Source organism: Achroia grisella, unplaced genomic scaffold, assembly GCF_030625045.1.
Source record: "Achroia grisella isolate CSIRO2021 unplaced genomic scaffold, CSIRO_AGI_Agris_v1 utg628, whole genome shotgun sequence".
Lineage (NCBI taxonomy): Eukaryota > Metazoa > Arthropoda > Insecta > Lepidoptera > Pyralidae > Achroia > Achroia grisella.
Window position 1 is genome coordinate 631,761 of NW_026712968.1, and position 18,157 is coordinate 649,917.

Here is an 18,157-nt window from a genome sequence, read left to right on the forward strand (position 1 = left end):
CTTAAGATTTAGTGTCATCTGACTCATAATTAAGTTAAATGTAAGAGATGAAAATAACTTTTGTACGAATTAAGGTCAGTGTAATGTAGGTCATGGAATAATAAAGCATGCAACTAACCTCTTGCGTCAACTCATCCCCGCTGTGGTGACCCTCGTCCGGCTCCGACTTGAAGTCCTGCGTCTCACTTCCGGATATATCCATTTCACTCACACCACTCGAGCTTGCTGATGTGAAACTAGTGCTAGCTCTTTCTCTCTTCACGTCCAAAACCAATTCGTCGTCAAACATTGGCGCCAAATTATACATTTCCGAATCCAAAGGTGTATTCTCAAGAAGATACTGATCGAAGTTTTGATGTTTCACGTTTAGGTAATCGAAATCGTTTCTTAACTCTTTGATATCATCAAACTCATCATAATCTCGTAAATCTGCCATATTTTGATGAAGCACAGACTCTGTGTCGTCCATCTCGAATTTTTCGGATTTCGCCGTAAAATACGGCACAAATTCGTCGATAGCATTATCACTGTACAAGTCATCGTTTTCCTCTTTCTTAACATTGATATTCAGCAATTCAGGGTCTTCATTCGGCTCTGTTTTGAGCTGCATCTCATTTGGTGGCACTAAAAACTCATTGACATCAAAAGACCTCGTAGCTATTTCTGCAAATATGTCGCTTTCGGTGTGGTTGTTCAAGAAATCCGCCGATAGGGTGACCACAGCGTCTGGTTCAATTTGAGGCTCTTCATTCTCGTCGGAAACCTTCACTTCCTGCGCCACATTATCATCGGCAGACACCCCATCGCTTTCGGGTGTCTCATCGGGAACCGATTCCGTTGCCAACACGGGCGCGACTGTTTCAGTCGCCACATTATTCACTAAATATGTATGAACTTGGTTAAATATCCGGTCATTATGTTCATTATACGAACTGGCATACCGTCCGAGGGAATTTAACTCCTCGAAAAGTTGTCTCTCGTAATTTATTAGTATGTTGTCGAGAGATTTCGGATGCACGTAACGTGGTCTTATTAACGTTCTCGCTTCTTGTTCTAATGACCAGTCAGATCCATTGGAGATGTGTAAGCCAGCTATAAGTTGCTGCGTCTCTCTTTCAAGGTAGTCGTTTGGGTCTGCTTTCAGCAGGCTCAGCACTAGAGCGAGCCTCAGCAGTTCATCCCCGTACAGTTTCTTCAAGGCAATCATGATCACGATAATTAATATATTCAGTCTTTATGTATTGAGCACTAATATTGTGAGATCAAATAAAACCTTCACACAGGTTTAGGAAAATTGTATATTAAAAAAAAAATTAGTCTATGCGAGTCCTGTTTTGATTACTGCACGCTTTATCAATCCGCTTTTTGCGTTTGACTGCGGACATTTTGATGAACTGTCACTTTCTTTTCACAACATGATGGCGCGTCAATGCAACGGGCGACCTTACGTGATACATTTTTATTGTTTCACTTGTCACTGAGATGAAAAAGTTTACAAGTTTTGTCTTTGGTGCGGTGCCAAATCACTTCACTTCGCGGGAATCTTTCTAAATTGGGACAAAGGGAGTATGACCTTCAACACCCTAGCTGTCTCGATAATAAAGGACTTAACTAAACCTGAAGATAGCTTAGATTAAAAATGCGATTCAATTCTCAATTAAATTAATTTAAAGCAAATAAATTAAGAATAATTTAACATTGTTGATAAACAAGTTAAAAATAGGCTTGATGAAGCAATATAAACATGTTACATTTGACAAAATAAAACGCAATTTCTCCAATACGTACCTAATACAGATAACAACAACAATCTAATACAGATCACGTATGTAAACGCGTATTATCATATATTTAGAATTTAATTTGATATGAATTGAATTGCATATTAAAAATCAAACTCCTGTAGATGAAAGTGTCTATTACAAGTTGAACTGAATGTAAAAATGTTGGAAATTAAACAAAGAAATTGAGGATAATCAATTCATTAATTAATCAATCGGTTGTAAGCAAATGTATATAACATTTGAACTCGGTAACAAAACAAAATATGTCGTTGTACTGAAACTAAAACTTTATCACAGTACCTTTGAGTATAAAATATACACAGAGTAATAAGTAAGTTATTAATGATTCTATATTCAAAATTGTATTTGATATCTGATAAGATTAGTGTTGAAACTAATAAAATAACCAATTCACAAATGCAATTAATATATAATACATATTAACAAGTTTATTTTTATTCCCCATGTCTTATAACAGCCTTGACATAGACAATTGTAAACAACACTGATCACCTGCAATTGTAGTTACTTTGTATTTACATTAATCTATTTTCCCTCCAATTGATTTCAAATTTAGAGCACAAATACCTGGCATAGAACACAGAATATTCTAATAAAAAAAGATAAAAAACAGTGGGATAGGGCCGCGTAAACAACCGCGAGTTTATCGTGAATTCAAATATCGAACACAATGTTCTTTGTTTACGTTCTCTGTGCTCGCACGCGTCAGTCGGCACGAGCGGTTCGCGATGAACTGCGGAGTGCGGAGATTAATACAGCCAGTAGGGTTGCTAAGTATTAGAAATATAAAAATAGCTCGTTGCTTTTGTCTTTCTATTTAAGGGAATATAGATAGAATTTAATTGCATACATTGTTAGCAATAGGTTACAAGTACTTCTAACAATCCTCTCCCCTCCTTTTTGTGTGTAGTATTAATTAGTTTAATATAATAAAATAGTATTAAATAATTAATTCATTTTTTATGGATGATAATGGAATGGTGCACCTACATGCGCTAACGATATACGCTGGCGGGGCACCTGTAGGACGATAAGATGAGAATGAGGTCAGGTCAGTTAGCACATCGTGATAAATTCACCATGAATTTATCACGATGGTTTCCAGGGGGAACCGCGTGGAGGTCAACCTGACATGGTACATTGCTAGCAATGGGGTTATTAATCCACATTATTAATAATCTCCTTCCCTTATTATTTATCCCTTAATAAATAAGATTTTTTTTTATACATCTTATAAATAAAGTACACATATATTTTTCTTAAGAAAATCTTATTATTGATATTATAAATACGAAAGTTTGTTAGTGTGGATAGATGTTTGTTACTCTTTCACACAGAAAGTACTGAACGGATTTTGATGAAACTTTACAATAATATAGCTTATACATTAGAATAACACATCGGCTATAAATATCATGCAATTGAAACCGCGGGCACAGCTCTACAAAGTAAATCGTTTTAGAAATTTATTTTTATTTTTATGCGGTAGTTACAAAAGCAGATCCTTTTTACAAAGTCACCTCTAAAAATAGTGCACCTACATGAAATATATATATAAACTTTTATTTAAAAAAATATTATATTGTTTTATAAAAACCTTGCTTGGTTTCATTCATTCAGCAGTACCCTAATGATAATCGTATAGACATCAGGTGACAGTTTTTATCGGTCATTGAACTTGACTTTGGAATGTTTTGTAAGATATTTAAATTAGAAACTAATTAGTAATAATTGTTCTGATGGAGAAATATTACTGTTCATAATATTAAATTACTATAATAAATTAAAAAAAATGTTATAGTAATTTTACCGGATATATTTAAAGGTGACGCCGCGGAATGTTCGAGAACTGAAAGAAATCATAAAAAAAAACAAAAACAATAGCGATATACTAAACGTGACGTTCTATTTTCAAATTTAATATTTTTATTTTTAAATGCATTATAAGGCTATGCGATCTCGAAACAAAAATATCAAGCTGAGTTTGTACTATGGGTACTAAACAATTTATAGAAATACTTACTTAAATATATTATTTTGTAAATAATGCATAAAATATGTACATAATAGGAAATGGGATTGCACCATTGACCTTCATGCGTTTCCCCCTGGAATCTAACGTAACAAACTCTTGGTGAATGGAAAAATTCTTCTTCAATCCAAGGAAGTCTCATAACGATGTTTAGGTCCATAGCATTCTGTTTATATATACACGCGCAACATCGTCTGCATCACACTTACTTGACATTTACCATTATATTTCGCGCAATTTACATAAATATCTTTTTAAATGTGTTATTCTGATGTATTAGTAACAATACTTGTAAAGTTCCATCAAAATGCGTTCCGTAGTTTTGCGTGAAAGAGTAACAAACATCCATACTCACAAACTTTCGTGTTTATAATAGTAGTAAGATAGATAAGTAAATTTACATTCGCAAAAAAAGTGGTTACTTTAAGAAGATAGTTACAATGTATGTAAGAGTAACAAATACACATACGTCCATCGATGCATCCATACTTACAAATATTCACGTTTATAATATCACTAAGATAAATCGTCATTAAATAGAGAAATACATTTTTCAAAATTAGAGGCTAGAATTGCCTCCTTTTTATATAAGTCAATTAAATTAACCACGCCGTCTCAATCATTATCTAAATACTTTTAAAATGATATATAATTCAATTCTGTGTAAATTTAAAACTTTAAAGGAAAAAGTAATTTACTTAAATAAATTAAAAAAAAAAACTATAAATGCTTGTGTTGTAAAAAATTTGCATTTTTCTATTCAACCGACGATATATAGACGCGGTTTTGACAGCCCTGGCAGCATTGCAAATGGCGTTCATTGACCATCGACAAGCGAAATATACATCGTTAATTTTTATCTTAACATTATAATAGTGGATTAAAGTAATCCATAGATTATGTGGCTTAGATAATAGATAAGTCGAAGAAATTAATCATAGGTCAGGTTCGCGATGTTCTTTGTTCTTTAACCGATATAAAAAAGGAATATGTTTGTAATTTGGGCGATTTTTTAGCGCCGGTAAAGAACCGATTTAAAAGATTATTTTTGACAAATATACTATTTTATTACTTTCTTTTAGTAATAAAACATTATTTAGATTTTTTATATAATTGATATAACAAACAATCTGACGGTCGGCCGACGACATTGTTTTGCCATATAAATGAAAATCACTATTAAAAAATAGGGGTTGGTGATAGAGGGGTGAAAATTTAGAGTTGTATGTATTTTTAATGCTATATAAACAAAATAAAAATAAATGTTAGGGGTGCACAACCCTTATCACTTAGGGATATGAAAAATAGACATTAGCCAATTCTTAGACCTACTGAATATACATATAAAATTGCATAAAAATCGGTCAAGCCGTTTTGGAGAAGTATGGTGAATAACATTGTGATATGAGAATTTTATATATTACTAGCTGTCTCGGAAAAAGTTGTTTTGCCTTAAAATAAAAAAAAATTTAGGGGTGGACTACCCCTAACATTTAGGAGGATGAAAAATAGATGTTGGCCGATTCTCAGACCTACTCAATACGCTCACAAAATTTCATGAGAATCGGTCAAGCTGTTTCGGAGGAGTATGGGAACGAAAACTGTGACACGAGAATTTTATATATAAGATATAAGTTATATTAACTGACTATTAATTGACTGGGTTATCTACCACTCTAATAATGTAGTATTTCAATTTATCAGTACAATTTAAAAAAAGAATCCACCATACCAAAGACAATGTGTTGTGAATATATCTTTTTTAAGACCACGATCAAAAGGCAAACAGCCAAATATATTACATTTAGTGTATTCCTTCGTACTGCACAATTTTTGTCATTGATTTGACACAAGACCGTTTCCCTGTGGTGGCTACCATCCAAAATAACGTGCATTTATTGCCTAGCTACTGCTTAATACTTTGTCTGCGTGACCTTGATCCTAAAAATCCTACAAGTTACATTCATTCATAATTTAAGAGCTACGCTCTTGTCGGTGGAGCTCTTGCCACTTTACACGATCTTCCATCATGCTCTTTAAGTGTTGTTACGACACGACTCAAATTGAGTCTTTAATTTGCTTTGTATAGCCGTCCCCTGGACTTCCTCTCCCCCTTCTTCTTTCTTTATTTTTCTCTCAATAATAATTTTCATAAATTCATCGTTCCGTATCACGCGTCCTAACATTTTCCCTCATCTATTTTCTATAGTATTCTATATCTGCCTTTCTTCTTTCCCCCTATGTAGTACTTCTTTATTCTTACTTTATCTTTCTAGCTACTTCTTTACATCCTTCTCCAACGTCACTTTATAATAGTTTACAGTTTGTCCCTTACTTTTTGAGTTAATATCCACTCCTATAAGTTTAGTGTAGTTTTTATTAATGAATAGTGCACCTGCGTGCGCTAACGGTATCCACTAACGGGCACCAGTGGAGGATGGTAGGATGGCCATATTGTTAGGTCATTTACCCTATCGTGGCGAATTAACCTCAGTAGTTTCCTATTCAAGGTCAATCTGACATGGTATATGACTAGCAACGGGACCCCTAGTCCCTATAGGGGGGGACGGGAATTCTTAGTAATGTGGACTAATAATCCCACTGCCAGCAATGTACCATGTCAGGTTGATATTCACAGGGTTCCTGCTGGAAAACGTCGTGATAAATTGCTATTTTCCAAGATGGGCTAACTGACCTCAGTCATTTTATCATCCTGCACTGGTGTCCCGCCAGCGCAAGCTGTTAGCGCAGGCGGAAGCATCACTCCATCCATTAATAAAATAGTCCCCCTTATTAAAAAGCCCCTAGATAACCCTAGAGCCACAAGATTTATTCTGCTTGAAAGAACTATGGCAGTAAAAGGGTATGAGTACACAACACCATAGTAAAGCTAACCATCTCGCCAGTCCATTCGTTTTTGTCTATGAAATAAACATTACGACAGATATAGATGCACGTGTTTGGGTTCTGAGAAATTGAGATCGAGCGCGACCTGCTTCGCAGTGTAACTTGTCAGTGTTAGTGTAATGAGTCACTTGTATCATTCCAATTTCAAAACATTTAAATAACAACTGGCTGAATAAGCGCAGTTCCCTTTGCCTAAAAAAAGAATAAAATTCTTTTTCTTTTTGGCTTCAATATTTGAAACTACAACAATAACTACTACGTATAAATACTAATAAGGAGTAACTTAGGCTACTTAGATTTTAAAAAATAAAGTTTAATTCCACGCGGACGCAGTCGCGGGAACAGCTACTTTATAATGTAATTTTTTGTCATAAATTAATCCTGAGACAAAAACGGTAGCTCCTAAGAATATCCTTCAATTCTTGTCCCTGACGGGTCTAGGTAGCGAACTTTGAAAAAGGGCGAGCAAAATATTATAGCGGTATATAATACAATGAATTGTTGCCAAAACGAGATTAGAAAGCGAAATAAATTCGCAGAGAAAGCATTATATTATATATCTGCCTTAAAACCGTGCGTTGTGAAAGTTCGTGGATGCGTGTTGCCATATTTGACGAAATTGCGCAACGACTGCGTGATGTCAACATTGTTCGCTATGTTTTTTTTTATGTAACTGGAATGACTAGCTATTGGCCCATCTGATGGTAAAGAATAATTGACGACTATATACAAGAACAGTATTACTATACCTATATTTTTTTAGCCTTCAAGTTTTAATAACGTGCCACTGACGGGGAAAGGGGATTGTTAGTAATGTGGACTGACGTAACGGAGAGACTACCAATGTCAGGTTGGCCTCCACGCGTTTACTCCTGGAAACCATCGTGATAAATTCTTAGTGAATTTATCAGGATAGGCTAACTGACCTTCATGCTCATCTTATTATCCTCCACTGGTGCCCCGCCAGCGTAAACCGTTAACGCAGATGGATACTCCTTTCCATTAGCATCCATAAAAAATCTTTTCAATTATTGTTTTTGTATATGTAATCGATATGAAAACATCGATGTATCTATTCAATGAAAATTGGATATTATCGATCATCACTAATGTCGACATTGGCAACTTGATCAGAGTTTTACTTTTTTTTTATACTGAGTACAATGGCGGCAAATAAGCGTAACAAAACTACCATCAGTTGTCTATGGTTACTGTAGCCAAATCAAATACTTTACAGATAGGTATGTGAAAGTAAAAACTTGTTAAATAATTTACGAAATAGTAAAATAACTAAAATATCGTAATGAAATATGTCTTATTCAAATCACTGAATACATAGGCGTAACCTTGAACTCGACGCGGTCACACACGCGCGAAAAATTAGGATGGTGACGCAAAATTGGCGGGAAAATGTTTATTCGACCGATGACCATTTCGTGTTTACGGCCAGTGTTGTTTTTATAATGAAATAGAATAATAACGAGTTTGTCTATGCTGTTGAGTTGATAACATCTATCGGCAATTTTCTTTTACGACTGGTCAAAATACGATCATAATTAATTTGATATTTATTAAAAATAGAAATAGAAATATTGTTTATTCAAATAAACTCATTACAAGCACTTTTTAATAGTCATATTTTTTATTCTACCACTCATTCGGAACGCAGATTCATTACTAGAAGAACGAGAAAGAAACTTGTGTGTTCCTCTTTTGAATAGATGTCATTTAAAATAGAATAGACAAATAATATTAAATAGAAACAATGTTAATCTATTTGCAATTTGACCACAGACTAACAATAAACAATAGAGTATATGCGTGTGTGTCAAATACAGGGTAGCGTGTGCAATGTTTTTTTTTATTTATTTAATGTATTTTATACCTTTCGTACATACATTCATACAAAAATTATTGTACATAGTGACGTAACTAATTTACAATTTATAAATTTTAATGAACCTATTTGAAATGTAAATAGAAACAGTTATAAATAAATAAATATATATTAATTAGTTATCTATTAATATAATATCGTTCTTTTCCTAAAACTCATCTCGATTTTAGTTTACTTAATATGTAATGACTAGCCGTGCCCGCGACTTCGTCCGAGTGGAATTAAACTTTATTTTTCTAAAATAAAGGTAGCCTAAGTTACTCCTTATTACATCAGCTACCTGCCAAAAAAAGTCCCGTCAAAATCGGTTCAGCCATTTCAGAGATTAGCCGAAACAAACAGACAGACAGTCAAAAATTGTAAAAATGTTATTTTGGTGTATGTGCTGTATTTATATTCATGCATGTAAAAAACGGTTATTTCGATATTACAAACAGACACTCCAATTTTATTTATATGTATAGATTTCGAATTTCACTATTATTCAGTTGATATTTGTGAAAGCTAGTTAGTGATTTAATTTGTCTTACAAATTGTTTTTTATATATGTTTATTATAGTTATGAATTTCTTTTTGTAAACTTATAGTTTAGCTATCTACTCGTCCCGGTTTCGCACGGGTGTACATGTATTAAACATATAAACCTTCCTCTTGAATCACTCTATCTACTAAAATTAACCGCATCAAAATCCGTTGCGTAGTTTTAAAGATTTAAGCATACATAGGGACGGACAGACAGCGACAGCGACTTTGTCTTATACCTACTATGTAACGATTAGAGAAGGCGTGCAGAATACTAATATTTTTTTTTAATTTAAGCATAAAAATACAATAAATCGATAAAAAAAGTATTACACAGTCGATGTATTTATAATAATAATAATCTTGGGACTCAAGTTAAGCTACCTAAAGCTTGTGTTATGGGTATTAGATAACTGATACAAATACATAGATATATTTTTTCGTAAATACATACATAGTATATATGTATATAGAAAACACCCAAACCGATACAAACAATCATACTCATGAATACGTTTGTGGCGTGCGAGGAATTGTACCCACGACCATCGGAAGGGGGTGTGCCAAACCGCTCCACCACCGAGGCCGTCAAGAAGTCATATAATGAAGCAAAACAACAAACGTTTATACCAAAATAGTTGTAATGATTTTAAGATGGCCCTTTACCGAAAACAACATGATTTCAGAGGAACCGGAAGTTTCAAATCATGACTCATAAAATACGTGACGAGCCACGACTGAAGAATAGTTTAGTAACTAGTTTTATTTCTCGAATAATAAATCATCCCCTATTTGTTGTAGAAATATGCAGTTAAACTATTTCATCATCATCATCATCGCAGCCCGGAAGACGTCCACAGCTGGACATAGGCCTCCCCCAATGATTTCCACGACGATCGGTCCTGCGTTGCTCGCATCCAATGCCTTCCAGCGATCTTGACCAGATCGTCGGTCCACCTTGCTGGAGGCCTTCCCTTTACTGCCCCAACGGCCATCTGTCCTACGAGCTATGTGCCCCTATTTATGACTGGAAAAATGTATTTAATGGTAAGATAGTAGAGAGTGAAGTGACAGATTATATAATTTTGTTTTTATAGTTTTGATTATAGAATACGAAAATAAACTTTAAATATATTAATATCAAAAGAGTTTCTCAACACTATTTCTTCCTGTCTTCACGGATGTGGGCTATCTTTTATCACAAAAAGTATTTGTGATAAAAGATAGCATGCGTCTATTTGTTACATTCACGTCAAAAGTAGGTACAAGCTATCTTTTATCCGAAAAATATTATTTGGTAAGGGGTGAAACTAGGGATAAAAGTTTGTGCAAACGAAGTCGCAACAGCCAATGTCTCATATAAAAAAATATAATATCCGTTTGAGTCATAGACATTTTTTTTTCTATACCAAAACCAAGGCAAAGGAGCCTGCGTGCAAACAGCCTTATGATAATAAATTGCGAATAATGTAACTTGCTTACCAGTTACAGATCTATAATCGTATGCAACCTTGCACGGCCCGTTCATGGGCAGAAAGGACGACGGGCCAAGTTATGGTGTGTAGGATTGCCTTGTGCAACACATGGCAGTATATCTTCGTTTATGCACAGTTACCTACATTTTAACAACATTGTTTCAATGGTAAGTATTGTCACTGCCTATAATTTTATGCACAATTTACATATTTACACCTTTCCTACAGTATCATGTTTCTATATCGGTCTGATACTTTTTAACATACCTAACTAGCTGTTATTCGCGTATTCGTCTGCATAAATTTTATCTTCTATTTCATTACCTTACAAGTTATATTTTGAGATCATACATAGTGTCATACATATTAAACGTCGTAATACAATCTATATTTATGTCAAATTTAATTAAAATCAGTTCAGCTATTTAATGGTGAAAAGGTAACAAATAAACAAATAGTTTCTTAAATAGATTGTAATGGTGCACCCGCCTGCGCTAACGGTATACGCTGGCAGAGCACCGGTGGAAGATGACAAGACGAATAGGTCAGGTCAGGTCAGTTAGCCCATCGCGGTAAACTCACTATGATTTTATCACGATGGTTTCCAGGGGAAACCACGAGGTCAACCTGACATGGTACATTGATAGCAATGGGGTTATTAATCCACATTACTAACAATATCTTTGCCCTGAACAGACAGTTGCAGATTTACAATATATGTGTATTTACAGATGAAATCATTAGTGGTGTGAAAGTCAAAAGGTTTAATTTAACGAGGGCTAACGGCCGACATTGTACAATTACATATATTTGTGATATTGCAGCAGCCGGCTCTAATTTTAGTGTATTTACGAGTGTAGTGTGGAACAAAGATGACGACGACATGCACTTAGTGTTTGATACCGTTGGTTGACAACAGATTCTAATATTATAAACACGAAAGTTAATATAGATGGATATATGAATGGATCTTTTTATTTTTTACTGTGGGGTTTGGGATATTGCCAGGTTCTTAGACCTGTAACACTGCAATCTACATTTTTTTGTATAACAAAGAGACAAACGAGCGGCTCACCTGATGGTAAGTGATTACCGCCGCCCATGAGCACCCGCAACACCAGGGGAATTGCAAGTACGTTGTCGGCCTTTTAAAAAGGAATAAGCTCTTTTCTTGAAGGTTTCAATATCCTATCGGTTCGGGAATACCTTTGCTGGAAGATGATTCCAAAATGTGGTTGTGCGTGGCAAAAAGTTTCTAGAAAACCGATACATATATCTATTGTGCTCGCCCTTTTTCAGAATCATCCATCAATTTATTCATACATACTCACAAATTAGTAAAATAATACCAATGTATGGATCATACCTATGTCCCTCACTGGTCACTGCAAATTGAATAAGCACTTGGCAAAATTAGACCTCAGGTTAACAATTTGCAAATTTTTCCAAGCGGAAGAGGAAACGCCACTGCACATCCTATGTGGTTGTAGCTCACTTATGCAATGAAATATCTCCTTTGGAAAGTACACTCTATCCTGAGGAGATAAAAACCATCGCTCCTAAGAAGCTCACTAGCTGTACTCGCGACTACGCCCGCGTGGAATTTAACTTTTTTTTCTAAAATAAAAGTAGCCTAAGTTACTCCTTATTACATCAGCTACCTGCCAATGAAAGTCACGTCAAAATAGGTCCAGCCATTTCAGAGATTAGCCGGAACAAACAGACAGACAGACAAATATTGTAAAAAATGTTATTTTGGTGTATGTACCGCATTTATATTCATGTGCATGTAGTAAAAAACGGTTATTTCAATATTACAAGCAGACACTACAATTTTATTTATATATATAGATGACTAGGATGTCAGGACATAATAATAAACGTACGGAACAGTGTGAACAAATTTCAATTGCGCCTTGATGATTCTTGTATTACAATGTTGCAATATATTTATAACTACCTACTAACTATGCCAAGGTACATTAACTATGTTTATCATCTAGGTATTGTTTATTTTTAGGGAATTCTAGAAATTATGTGAGGTTAAGATTTAATTTGAAATAAAATAAGTAAAATTATTATCTAAAAGACGTTGTTGCCAGAGCAATAAATATATTACTGCTTTTTTTTTCAATCGTTATTCTCGTGAATGGGTGCAGCTTGTAGGGGCTGGTCTTAGGGGCTGATGGCAGGAGAGCGAAAATTTTGGGAATTGTGAGAAGAGTGAAATATCTCTATTCATGTAGGTCTATTACAGACTCTTGTGATATGTCAAATCTACCGTCAGTTCAGAATGATTTCGAGATGAGAAGAACTGACAATAAACTCAGCTCGTATTTCAAATGAATAAAATGTCAAAAATCAATGATTTTTTGGGGCGGGTCACCCTTATAACTTAGGGATATAAAAGTAGATAACCAGACCTATCGAGTATACATACAAAATTTCATCAAAATCTGTTCCGTTCAGGATTTCATCGCGGACAACGTGACACGATATTTTTATATATTTCATGTTGGGTCAACTTCTGTACTACACTTACTTGATATTTATCATTATATTTCGACCAATTTACATAATATATTTTTTAAATTAAAGCCTATATGTTATTCTGATGTATAAGCTATATTACTGTAAAGTTTCATCACAATCCGTTCAGTACTTTTTGCGTGAAAGAGTAACAAACATCCATCCATACTCACAAACTTTCGCGTTTATGATATTAATAAGAGATATATAATCTTAAAATAACTGTATATGTATGATTATTAAGAAAACGGTACAGAGCCGGCTTAGTGGGACATACATATTGTGACCAAACATCCCACTTTGAACGGGACTGTCCCTTTTTATAACGTGTCCCGGTGTCCCCAAAATGGACTCTGGGACACAAAATTGTATCGGAAAACCGTGCGAAACTTTGAGTGACAGTGACGAGCCGGCTGTGTTGTTGGTAATTAAGTTGAGTGTAAAAAAATTATCATTCTTCTTTAGTCATTCTTACTTAAAATCTTCTTAAAGAAGCAAATTTATTCCTCCGATAGATATATAAATATAACTTTTTATTTTTCCTTTATTTTATTTTTATCAGATAAATATAAATATGACTAAACTTACTTATATAATACTTATATTTTTTAATTATTAACTTTTAAGCTAATGTTAATAATTCTGAATAGATCATTTTAAGAAATTGTTTTTTATTATTGACTGTTTATTAATTGACATAAATCAATGTCCCGTTCTGAGTGAAAGAATAAATGGTCACGTTAGCGACACATTATGTGTGTATGTCATATATGTATCTCTTGAAATATCAAGGTCTAATGCCCGGCCTGGTTTCCTTAACAACACCAGAATTTGGCAAGAACTGTCTCTTTGTATTATTGAGACATTTATCTATAATATATAAAGCTGCATTACGGTGACTCACTCACTGATTGACATAGTTGTTCTCCCAGAAGGAGTGCCGGGGGGTCGTGGCGATGTATGGGGGAAGTGTACCTCTCGCTAGGGTGACCACGAGAAAATTCCGAAAGTTGGGAAAATCCAAGATGGCGGACCAAGATGGCGGCTGAACTTTGTCAATTTCCGTCGGATCGATTTCGTTCAAGCGGTAGTTCGTAGCGGGCCGCAAACGGTTGCATTTCAGGTTAAAAGAAAAAAATAAAATTCAAGATGGCGGCGTGAAAAATGAAAATGAAAATTGTAATTTTTCGAGGCTTTCAAAAACCGAAATTCCCAGGGTAGTTGCGGGGGTGCTGGCGACTCCGGTTGTGGGGCATAGGAAAGTCGAAGGACCCGGCCTCTAGGGAAAATTATGAAATTTCGAAAATCCAAGATGGCCGCCGAGTTGGGGGCGTGTGAATTTGGTCCTAAAAATCCGGATTATTTTCAAAGTCATTGTTTAGGTACAGGGCAACCCCGCAGCGAGTCGGCTTCTATGGGGCGATGATGGGTCTCGGTATGAAGTATTGCCAGCGCTAAAAAGAATTCCCGAATTTGGGGTAATTTGGGAGAAATGGTCCAAAAAGTGGGAAAAAATTTTTTCGACATTTTTGACAAAAGAGGCATCAAGGCCTATCGAGAAACATCCCCTACAGGGTTTTAGGTGGGTTTTGTTGGAATTTGCTGGCAACACCCATACATGGTTTGACCAAAATAGAAATTGGGGTGTCTCTCCAAAAACTGAAATTCCTAGGGTACTTGCGGGGATGCTACCGATCCCTATTGTAGGGCATTGGGAGGCTGAAAGACCCGGCCTCTAGGGAAAATTATGAAATTTCAGAAATCCAAGATGGCGACCAAGCTATGGGAGATTTAGTTTTTGGAAAAAATTTGGGATATTTTCAATCGCGTTTTTGCTGCACATGGCAACCTCGAAGCTTGTCTCTTCCTACGGACTTGGATAACTCTCAGTAGGAAGGTTTATCAAATAAAAAATTTCCCCGATTTTGGGTTAATTTTGGAAAAAAGTCCCAAAAAGTGGGAAAAATTTTTTTCGACATTTTAAATGAAGAAGCCTTGGTGTGTCTAACGAAAATCGTCCCCCGAAGGGGTTTAGGTGGATTTTATCGATATTTGCTGGCAACACCCATACAACATGGTACAAATTTTGAAATTGAGATGTAGCTTCAAAAACTGAAATTGATAGGGTACCTACGAGTGTGCTAGCTCAACGCACTATGCGTCGTCGGATAGACGAAGGACCCGGCCTCTAGGGAAAATTATGAAATTTTAGAAATCCAAGATGGCGGCACAGATAGGGGAGTTTTGCTTTACGGAGAAAATTTGGGACATTTTTAAATGTTGTTTTAGGACACATGGCAACCCCGCAGCGGGTCGACTTCTATGGAGAGATGATGTCTCTTGACACAAAGTATTACCTGATATGAAAATTTTCCCCGATTTTGGGGTATTTTTTGAGACAGGTCCTAAAAAGTGGGAAAAATTTTTTTCGACATTTCAAACAAAAGAATGATAAAAATCTGTCAAAAGTCATCCCCTTAAGGGTTTTTTGTGGTTTTTGTCAGAATTATCTGGCAACACCTCAGATCAGTTTTCTTAGGGAATACTACAAGAAGAAGTCACCGAGGCTCTACATAATGTATGGACGAAATGTTTCTGCTACTAGGGTGAATACATCAAAAGTATTAAGAAGTAAAAATCCAAAATGGCGGCAGAGATAGGGGAGTTTTGCTTTTCGGAGAAAATTTGGGATATTTTTAAATGTAGTTTTAGGACACTTGCCAACCCCACAGCCAGTCGACTTCTATGGAGAGATGATGTGTCTCAACACAAAGTATTACCTGGTATAAAATTTTTCCCCGATTTTAGGGTAATTTTTGAGATAGGTCCTAAAAAGTGGGAAAATATTTTTTGGACATTTCAAACAAAAGAATGATGAAAATCTGTCAAAAACAATCCCTCTATTGATTTTAGGTGGTTTTTGTCAGAATTATCTGGCAACACCTTACATCAGTTTTCTTAGAGAGTAATAGTACTAGAAGGAGTCACCGAGGCTCTATACAATGTATGAACGAAATGTTTCTGTCACTAGGGTGAATATGTCAAAAGTATTAAAAAGTAAAAATCTAAGATGGCGGCCGAGTTAGGGTACTTAATTTATGTTGACATTTTTAGGGACTTTTAAAAATTCAATTTTGGGGTACCACTAAACCTTGCAGCGAGTTGACTTGGTTGCCTTGTTGACTGGAAACTCTCGGTGGGAAATATTACCTGGTCCAAAAAAAATTCCCGTTTTTGGGGTAATTTCGAAGAAAAGTAAAAAACATGCAATTTTTTTTTCGTCAATTTGAACAAAACAGTGATGAGCATTGGTCCAAAATTATCCCTCAAAGGGTCCTAGGTGGTTTTTATCAAAATCTCCTGGCAACACCATACATCGATTTTCATAGTAAACCGTACTAAGGAACTCCTAGGTGTATGTAACCTGGGCTCTGTACAATATATGGATGATATGTTTCTATCACCAGTGTATATGTTAAAAGTATTTAAAAAGGAAAAATTCCAAGATGGCGGCCGAATTAGGATACTTTATCTATTACAATTTTAAGAACTTTTAAAATTCAGGTTTGTGACACCTATCATCCCTGCAGCGAATTGACTTGTATTGAGGAATGGAAACTCTCGGTGGGAAGTATTAACTAATTTTCATAGTAAACAGTACTAAGGAACTACTAGAAGGACTCGCCTTAGCTCTGTACAATGTATGGACAAAATGTTTCTGCCACCAAAGTGGATAAGTTAAAAATATTCAAAAAGGAAAAATCCAAGATGGCGGCCCAGTTTAAGTATTATATCTCTGATGATAAATTTAGGAATATATTTTGGGGTACCTGGCTTCCCTGCAGCGAGTCGACCTTTATTGAGCCATGGTAGATTTCGGTTCGAAACATTATCTAGGCTACAAATTTTCCCCGATTTTTGGGTAATTTTACAAAACCCAAAATGTGGGAATTTTTTTTCGTCATTCTAACATAAGAGTGACGGGGATCTATAATAAATCTTATATTAATAGTTTCATGCGTTTTTTTGAAAAATTAGGTGGCAACACAAAGCATACATTTCTGTATACTAATACAGAAAGCTAGGTAATTTGAGGTTTTGTATTGTGACCATTGCAATAAAAATTAAAGCACAGGTGGAAATGGTATACTGAAAGGTACGTTAGGTTAGGATTTCTATTGCGACCCTTACAGTAGCAATTATGCCCTCAAAATAATATAGTGAACAAAAAGGTAGGTTAGGTTAGGTTTCGTATTATGATCTCTACATTAAAAACTTTGACCCCAGACTAATATAGTATACAGAAAGGTAGGTTAGGTTAGGTTTTGTATTGTGACCATTACAATACAAAGTTTTGCCACAGGTTGGTACACGTGAAATAAAAATTCACTGTTACAATAGAAAGTCATCTAATCGTATCAAAACAGATAACTCTACTTGCCAACCAAGTCTATTCGAAAAGAAAACCGTCTTCACAAAAAAAATCAACGACAACGCCTCGCGGGCCGCTTGAGGCCCGCGCACACACGCACCCTCTAGTATAAATATACGTACAGTAGCTGTGCCCGCGACACCGTCCTCTTGGAATAGTGACCTCGACTAAATAAGGAAAGATTATTTAGTAATTTACCCCAAAAATGATAAAAAAAGTTTCATAGTTCTAGGTTCAAAAATGATATATTTCTATACAAACTTTCATCCCTATTGAATTTTACCCCCCTAAGGGTAAAGTCTTTAATAATTAAATGTCATATTTAGTTTTGTTTAACAACAATTATTTGTTTTTCGAACTTTAATAAATAATTTGGCTTCAATGAAGTAAGGCTTACTAATGGACTGTCGTCACGTAATGTAGGACCGTTCCCACCCCCTTGTCACACTATGTAATACTTTGTCGACTCCTAACCTTCTTATTAGGCCTCCTCCCAACCCCTTATCACACTATGTCACACTTTGTCGACCTCTACCCACCTTAATAGGACTGCTCCCA

The 18,157-nt window shown here is 35.3% G+C and overlaps 1 protein-coding gene across 7 annotated transcripts in view; it reads right to left on the reverse strand.

Moving 5' to 3' along the window:
* Positions 1-18,157, reverse strand: part of LOC131849008 (segmentation protein cap'n'collar-like) — a 147,822-nt gene that overhangs the window by 118,626 nt on the left and 11,039 nt on the right. For 3 of the 7 annotated variants that reach the window (XM_059198984.1, XM_059198985.1, XM_059198979.1), the window contains exons 1-2: positions 2,373-2,520; positions 119-1,547 (exon numbers count right to left, since the gene is read on the reverse strand). In XM_059198984.1, the coding sequence (XP_059054967.1) occupies positions 119-1,207 (1,089 nt within the window). In that variant the 5' untranslated portion in view covers positions 1,208-1,547; positions 2,373-2,520. Of the gene's footprint in view, positions 1-118; positions 1,548-2,324; positions 2,521-18,157 lie in introns of those variants that run through there. The other 4 variants (XM_059198981.1, XM_059198980.1, XM_059198982.1 and 1 more) reach the window with 3 other exon arrangements.